This window comes from Lagopus muta, chromosome 19 (assembly GCF_023343835.1).
Source record: "Lagopus muta isolate bLagMut1 chromosome 19, bLagMut1 primary, whole genome shotgun sequence".
NCBI lineage: Eukaryota > Metazoa > Chordata > Aves > Galliformes > Phasianidae > Lagopus > Lagopus muta.
Genome location: NC_064451.1, coordinates 9,535,277 through 9,543,583, shown reverse-complemented (window position 1 = coordinate 9,543,583; position 8,307 = coordinate 9,535,277). Strand labels below are relative to the sequence as shown.

General features: G+C 40.7%; 1 protein-coding gene across 5 annotated transcripts in view; it reads right to left on the bottom strand.

The window, feature by feature from the left end:
- Positions 1 to 2,983: 2,983 nt before the first annotated feature.
- The window catches only part of SCAI (suppressor of cancer cell invasion), a 32,508-nt gene continuing 27,184 nt past the window's right edge, over positions 2,984 to 8,307 (bottom strand). For 4 of the 5 annotated variants that reach the window (XM_048965802.1, XM_048965804.1, XM_048965801.1 and 1 more), the window contains 4 exons: positions 7,459 to 7,531; positions 6,145 to 6,318; positions 5,851 to 5,951; positions 2,984 to 4,787 (listed from right to left, as the gene is read on the bottom strand). In XM_048965802.1, the coding sequence (XP_048821759.1) occupies positions 4,638 to 4,787; positions 5,851 to 5,951; positions 6,145 to 6,318; positions 7,459 to 7,531 (498 nt within the window). In that variant the 3' untranslated portion in view covers positions 2,984 to 4,637. The remainder of the gene's footprint in view (positions 4,788 to 5,850; positions 5,952 to 6,144; positions 6,319 to 7,458; positions 7,532 to 8,307) is intronic. The other variant, XM_048965800.1, reaches the window with a different exon arrangement.

Here is an 8,307-nt window from a genome sequence, read left to right as displayed (position 1 = left end):
ACTGACAGGAATGCAGAGATGCTCTTCGATATTCCAAATGATCCGATTCGGAAATCTCAAACTGAATCTCTTATGTTTTGGCAGAGGAATGGTTTAGAGTAAAAACAAAAAAAACCCAGAAGAATAACTTTTAAAAAATTGCCTGATGTATTCCTCCTGTTCTAGTTGCAGACATCTGAATCTTCAAAGCACGTGCACTAGATTTGGTCATAGAAACAGAACTGCTCTAGAAGTCAAAGACACTAGAAAATGTGGGAGAGCCGTCTCAGCAACATGCAACCTCTCCACTTCGCAGACTTCTGCCCCACCCTCCACACCAACACCCCTCACACAAGCTGACAGTGCTGCTAGGCAAAGTCACCAGGGATGTGAACAGCTTCCAGTCTGCGGAGCTCCCTCAGCCAAAGAACAGCAGCAGCCATCACAGATCAGCCGCTGACACCTAAGCAGCCACTTGGTCCAGAAAGGGCAGGACTAACCGAGGGCTCTGCTACTGCCATCATTAGTGACCTGTAATACGAACACCTACTGAAGAATCTAACATAGACAAAGCTGTTACAAAAGAAGCCTCAAGACAAAACAAAAAAAAAAACAAAAAAAACAAGTTCAGACGGATTCCAAGCTTTTTAGCTTTTAGGAAGAAGCAGGCTTCAGGCATAGCATGGAGTTACAGTGTAAGGATGAAGGCAGAGCAAGGGGAGGCACTTCACAACAACATGCCTGTGGATGAGCGATGGAGCGATACTTTCATTCCCAGAGGAGCTGCCTGATCACAACTACTCACACTGCACCTTATGAAGATGATTATCTGAAGCCTAATTCCCCGTCTCCATCTATTTCCTGCAATCCTTAAAAGACATCGCTGCACATCTCCCTATGGAATAGTCTTGAGAGCTTTAATAAGTCATAACCTGACAGACACTGTTTGATAAACTATCCAAACAAACCGTCCTGAAACTTCTTGAGAAAGTACTCCAGGGAGCAACTCCAGTTTGCAAAGCTCACAGAGCTGGTGCTCCATTTAGTTGTGAATGAAGAAAATGAGACATCACATCCCAGGAGTAGTTAAAAACACAGCTGTAAAGATTCATAACCTTTTCTTCCCTTCCCACTGTTATTCTGACAAGTCAAAAAGGCAAAAAAAGAAGGCAGCAACACTAACTGTGGCTAAGATGTTCGGAACAGAGGGGGAGGAACAGAGGTGCCTCCTCTGAAAGTAGGATTAATTCAAACGTATTACATGCAGAAGAAATAGGAAGCTAGGCAGAAGCTGTCCAATACACAGACATCCAGTACAGTTCACATTTTCCTCTCATAGTACATAACATACAGCATTTACCCTTGCCTGGTGATGGCAAGTCTTCTCTATTAACATGAGCGAAGGGTTAGCAAGACAAGAGGGAAGGCATTAGGCCTGAGAAGAAAGGGATCTGTTCTCTTCTCACTCAGAAATGGTTCAGTCTTCCCCTCGCTTCCAGTGAGGACTGCTAAATACACAAAGTTTTCTTCAGTACCTACAAGCATACACAGAGAAGGTACCTATGACCATAGCACACAGCACACAGTAGCACAACTTTAGAATGACTCAGTAAGTTCAAACAAGACAAGCTTTTACTTGGAGAGAAAATATGAGTTTTCATCTTGAAAGCAGTTGCTTTGGGTCAGAAGGGAGGGGGCTGGCTCAAAATCCAAGACCAGATACTTATCCATCTACAGCGAGAGCAGACAGAAGGTATCAGCCTTTTTCTTTGTAAGGTACACTTTTGCACTCTTTCTAACACAAGTGAAATCTTTATCTTTGAGTACCCTTGTCAGCAGCAGTCCTTCTGAACCAAAGGTCAGAAGGTAAGAAGAGAATGAGGGACCTCCAGGAGGAATTTTTGACTTGGATGGTCATTGCTGCTAAGAAATTCAACATCTGAACTAATTTTGAAAGTTTCAAATTCTCCTCCTATATTCTAGCATCTGCAGCTTTTCTGTTCGTTTTGTTTTCTTAAAGACCTTTTCTTAGGGCTGCACAGCGGATTAGAAACCTGTAAGATCACAAGCAAAGACTCCTTGCTTCAGCCCAGCTCAAATGAAGACTGTGTCTGCCAAGGCTTTCCCATTCAGTTCAACACTTCCCACAGAAGTTCACCAGCTCATGCTAATGGAACCATTGCTCCTATCCTCAGAATTCGCATACTGTCATCCAGGTACATGGAACCAAAATGAGAACAGCTTCATCAAAGCAAATGCTAAAGCAAAACAAAAGCATTTGATTGGAAGGCAGTGAGCTTGGGAAATCTGATCCTTCTCTCCTGTAAGCTGAATGCTGCCGGAGGAGGAACAGCAGGCAGGGTAACAGAAAATCCCTCTCTCTCACTTGCTGTTGCATTAAAGGCCTTCTGCTATCTTTAGCTTCCACGCAGAATCCCATATTTTAACAAATGGAGACCTCCTACCAGAGGTAAAGGCAGATCATTCGCTTCACAGTTCAGAATCTATGAATCTAATCACTGTAACACAGAGAGGAGCACTCATTCCCCCGGCTAACTGAGGCTTCCTGCATCTGAAATCACTTCTGAATTACTTCAAGGACAAACTGCAAGTCCCTTAAAACAGATTATTACAACAGCAGAAGAGCCGTAACTGTTACGACAACCACAAATGATCTGGAATACTTTGGGGAATGCACCCAGAATGGCGTATGTGTGTATATATAAATTTTGTATATAGACATTGTACTGTTTCATACTTTTTAATACATATACAAGTACCTATACATATATACATATTTACAATTTACACCAGCCAGTAGATGTATGCGTATTGTACATATACACACAGACGCCTAGAATACACATGCACACACACAGACACGCACTCTTTAAAATAAACTCCATATCCCATGTAACAAAGTCCTGCCAAAGTCCAAAGAACAGCACCAAGTGGTGGGGGCCCAACACAACAGCTTCAAGACTGCTTAGAACAAACACTACTATTTTTTTTTCTTTTTTTTTTTTACTTTTTTCTTTTTTTTTTTTTTCACTTTAGAAATTAAAGAATGGGTGGCATCAGCTGCATCCCAGATAGAGAGGACCGTCACAGCAACTTCCCACCTTCACTCGAGCAATTCCTGGTGTGCCACACCATGCTACCCACGAAGAACATACCACTGAACTGAACGAAGGCTCATCAGTGCTGAACTGCTGCCCTCCACTATTCCAGCTGAGAAGATCACACCTTGTATGACAACACTTGCAAACAGGTCTACTGTGATAACTATGGTAGCCACCAAATTTTGCATTTTTTTCCCCCAACAAAAATGGAGACATGGCTGAGGTTCAACATAAAAGCGCTGATCATACTCATTCTTCCATTGCCTTTCTAGTACACGGAACAGCGAACATAAACTCATTTAATTAAAATATTTTCACTTCCTTCCCCCTGCTCAAACCGTTACTACCAGGAGTTGCAAGAGGTCCTTGAGCTCTGCAAAGAAGGCAGTACAGTCTAAGAGAGTCAGGCAAGCACTTTTCTCCAGAAAGAGCCTTTGCAGAGGCTGTTGCACTCCTTAAGATCCCTAGGCTGAGGGATACTACAGGGCTACCAAACACAACCACAGCCTCTCCTACTGGCAGGATCCACACTTTAACTAATGAGAGGAGCACTGGCATCTCTCTCTCAGGGCACAGCTCCAGCACAGGTTATTCTAACAAATGGGGGATAGGAAGGGCTTGTATTCAGCACTCATGGGGCATTCTTTCAACTCCAGTCAGGGAATGGTAACACTGTGGGAGCCACACATTTCATCCACACAAAGAAAGGAAGATAAAACCTGCTGGAAATTAAAGAATATCTGACTAGTGGCTCACAATGAAGAATGCTATCTCCTAGAAAACTGTGGCAGCAACAAAAATGGCAAGATGATCCTTATTACAGTGAGAGAGGGCTTTCTTAGTTTTTAATTCGCTAATTGCTAACCACGTATCCCATCAGACAGAGGGGAAATTGTGTCCTTGGCCAGCAGTTCAGAGTTTATACATGACATTGCTGTGTCAAATCTGTAGGGAGCATTAACTTTCTTTACAACTTCATTTCAAACTCGTTGTCTCCAAATGCAACTTAATCTTCCACAGTTTTGTCTACTTACTTGCCTAAGACTGAAAAAATATATTGGTTATGAAGGACTTTGTTTTATTGCTATTGTTGGTTTGCACTGGGTGGTTCCATCTTTATCATTTCAAATCCAGACTCTTTGGGGACAAAATACCATTTTTCTATCAATTTTTTTCCAATTTCTTAAAATTGTATAAAAATAAAGGATTTCCACAAATGTGGGATAAAGGTAACCAATAATACTTCTATGCTTAGGATCAGCTGTTGGAAATGTGGTTGACAGCCACAAGACCAGAAATAAACCTCTAGCAATTCTGTAGTTTAACATTTAAAAGACATGAAAACTTCTTATAAAATTGACCCCCCCATACAGAATGGAACAGCTAACCTAACAGCTGTTTATTATTACTTTTTAAAATAATGGTCCTAAGTTTAAAAATAAAATCAAGTACTTCCTTTTATGATTTTCACATTAGAAAACTGCACCATTCAAAATCTGTGGCCAGGGAAACCCCTTTGCAGTAAGACAGTTTTTCTCAATAGTCGTCAAGAGTGTTTTCCAGGAAAACATTTCTAACATCCAGTATGGAAGCCAGCTCCAAAATGTGCTTTTGGAGGTGAGGGTTCTCCACCGTTTCATCTCTTGGCAGCTGAGGGTAAGATTCTGGATAATTCCGTGTTTCCTGCTAGATGACAGTGAAAACAAAAAGAATCAGATATTTTTTTTTATAGCTTTTCAGAAGACTGCACAAGTCCAATTTCACATAAGAGATAACCCAATCTGTTTAGCCTGCCAGAGAGAGAAAAGATTCCATCAGAAATGACACCACTTCCAGTTTTCCATTACCTCAGAGTGGCTCTACAAACCCCCGTTCATCTAAGACGGTTAAATCATACATTCATAAAAGCTTTGCCATATAAAACAATGACAAAGATTAAAACAAAAAACACCCCAACCTGACCTATACTTACCTAATAGGCCAGAGTTTATTTCTTGACATTGTAGACACTTCAGCATCTCCACTGGGAGATTTCTCCCATCCTAAAGGGACCAATCCATCCCCACTCACAGATGACCTATTTTTCTCTAGGAAGCCTAGCAGCTAACTTCGGTTTGGAAAGCTACGAGATATCTGTTACATGAGTTACATGAGATGAATACTGTATACTTCCTGTGTTTTGACTTTTTTTCTTCTGTAATGTTTAAAAATAGAGTAGGCAGGTGATTTGCCAACAGACAGAAATATAGAATGGTGCAGATCCAGAAGCAGGATTTCATTGTTGGTACAATATTAACCAGCAGGGAGGGAAAATACCATCTTCCTGCTTAGTTTACTCATTAAAACTTCAAACACCTTTCAAACTCCAATCCATGTTAGAATACATTCCAGCTATGAAGTTCCACTCCTTTCTATTTTCCTCTCATATTCTTGTTCTACACCTCTTTAGTTGTGTAGAAATAATAGTTCTCACTATCAAAAGGAATTTTTTCTACCAGACAAAGCTGTTTAGAGTGACTCAGAACATCTGCTACTTACGTAAAATATTAAGAATGAAGCAAGACAAAGGCTTCATGTGTGTGGAGAGGTACAAAGACACAAATTCAATACAAGCTAAAGGCATTAGCACGTGAATATCAGCTCTCTTTCTGAGGTCACAACTATATGTTTAGCCATTAGGCCCTTCCATCCTGCAGTTCTATAAGCACTCAACTGTCATTCTCACAAAGGGACAGATATCTCTGCATACCCGGAAAATTTTGTGCATCCTCATAGTAGCTGAACAGAAGATAAATCTTGTTAGAAGCAAACGAAGAAATTCATCCCCAAAAAACTGAAGAAAGGATTGATCTATAAAAAAAAAAAAAAAGGCAACAAACAGAATCAATTCAGAAAGGCTTTAAAAATAAGCCCTGAGGAAGCCACAAATACTTGCGTGCCTCCTCCCTCCTCGTTTGCTACTCTGTCCCTTGGAAAGGCCGAGCAGCAGAAAACAGCATCACCTGAATTGCACCACGTCTCCACCGCAACCCGCGGCACGTACCTATGGAGCGGGAGTGGGTCAGCAGCTGCGCGATGTCTCGATTGATTTTCCTAAGATAATCCTGACACTTCTCCCACAGCCCTCTGCGCATGCTTGATAATCCAGAGACAAACAGGAATGCCATTAAAGGATTGTTCAGAAAGAGTGTGAAGAGGCTGCCCCGCTGAGACTGATCTAAAAATCAATAGACAGAGATACATTTGGCTCATAAAGCAGAAGAGCTGTCCTTGCCTCAGAATGAAGCTGCTCACCCGCTGCATTCTCCAACAGCAGTTTGTTAGCTTCACGTGCTTTCGTAACCTATCTGCCCAAGGCAGCACATGAGCACAGACCCTAACAGCCCCAGTCCCAGGCTCTGTTCTGTACTCCAGTGCACCATACCACACCCTCACAACAACAGCAAGACATTCCTGACTGATCAGTGAACATCACACAAGCATCTAATAGTTGATAAAGAATTCAGCTCTATTTTTCAAAGTCCATTTAAATTGAATTAATTATTACAACACTTGCTTTCTACTTAAGTTTCTGCTAAATAGTAGAACTAGTTCTGAAACTAATGAAAAGTGTCTGCTTCTTGCACATTTGCTCATGATGCTTGCCTAACACTTCTCTACATAGCTTAAGCTAGATGCTCATACTTGTTACTTGTTACTTGAATAGTAACTTTAATATGGCAAATTCCAATAAGGAAATTTTAAATAGAATCATAGAATCATAGAAAGCTTAAAGTTGGAAGGAACCTCTGTAGGCCATCCAGTCCAACTCCCTGCAATGAACAGGGACACCACAGCTAGATCAGGTTGCCCAGGGCCTTATCCAGCCTCACCTTTCAAGTCTCCAGGGATGAAGCATCCACCACATCAGTGGGCGACCTGTTCCAGCGCTTTACCACCCTCACTGTAAAAGATCTTTTCCTTTTATCTAACCTCTTTGAGCTTGAAACCATTTCCCCTTGTTCTATCACCTCAGCCCCTGCTAAAGACTCCCCTTCTTTCCTGTAGGAGAATAGTTATTATTTTATCATAATCACGTGGACAGAAAAATGATGTTTCTTCTCCTGATCCTGCTATAGACCCACCTTCTCAGACAATGCAAATCCAAGTTTTCCTAAAGCTACCCTCTAAATCAGAACCAGATATGAGAGGATTTTGCTTCAGATTTGACATTTAAAAGCTAACACCTTAATGCATTCTGCTGACCTTTGGGTACTAATAAATCTATCTCAAGTGCTAATAATAACAGCAATAATAAAAATACAATAAGAATCCCAGCACTGTGCTAGAAAACACCATACTATACTTTATACTATACCTTGTAATGCTTTTGGATATGCTGTTGGAGAAAGCAAGCACACCAATGGCTGTCCAAATAAGTTGGTGAAATTCTGTAACAGATAAGAATTTAGAAGTATTGATTGTTACTCTGCTTGCTTTTGAATATTTGACAGGCTAAGGGTACAAAGAATACTCAGGACATAGAACACGCTAACTTAACTGCCACACAGTTAAGATTGGTTGTAAAACTGACAAACTGACTTACTTCTAGCTCACAGCACAGAAGAGATATAATCCATTATATTTTTAAGGCTGCTTAATCCTCTCATTTCACTACAACTGATAGCAGACACTAATTTCATGGAAATATGGCTTTCATTAATAGGCAAAACAAACAAACAAGAAGGATATCCTGCAATAGCAATGAAAGCCAATGGCATTAAGGTCAAAAAAGATGTAGTGTTTCTCCTCAATACCAACAAAATTATCCCATTAAAGTGCTTTCTTTACGCTTTTCTTTCCAGAAGAACTCTGCCTGATGAAGCAGAAGAGCCCAATGGAGAAAAACTCTAAAATTTGTTCACTTTAAAACAAGCAGGTCACAACCCTAACATCTGCTGTATGGAAGCCACGTTGTAAAATGTCTATTCAACAGACCTTCTACCAGCATTTTAAGGATTGCACAGGTGTTCTGTTGCACACAAATTCCTCCGGAAACCTTAAAAGAAGTCTTTGTCTTGTTTCACTACCATTCACCTGGTAATAATCTTATTATGTATCTAACAGGCATATTAACTGGCAATAATGATTACCACTAAAGAAACCCGCAATGAACTTCCCCACATTACCTGTCATCTGTCTTGTCAGCAACAGCTTTCTTAAAACT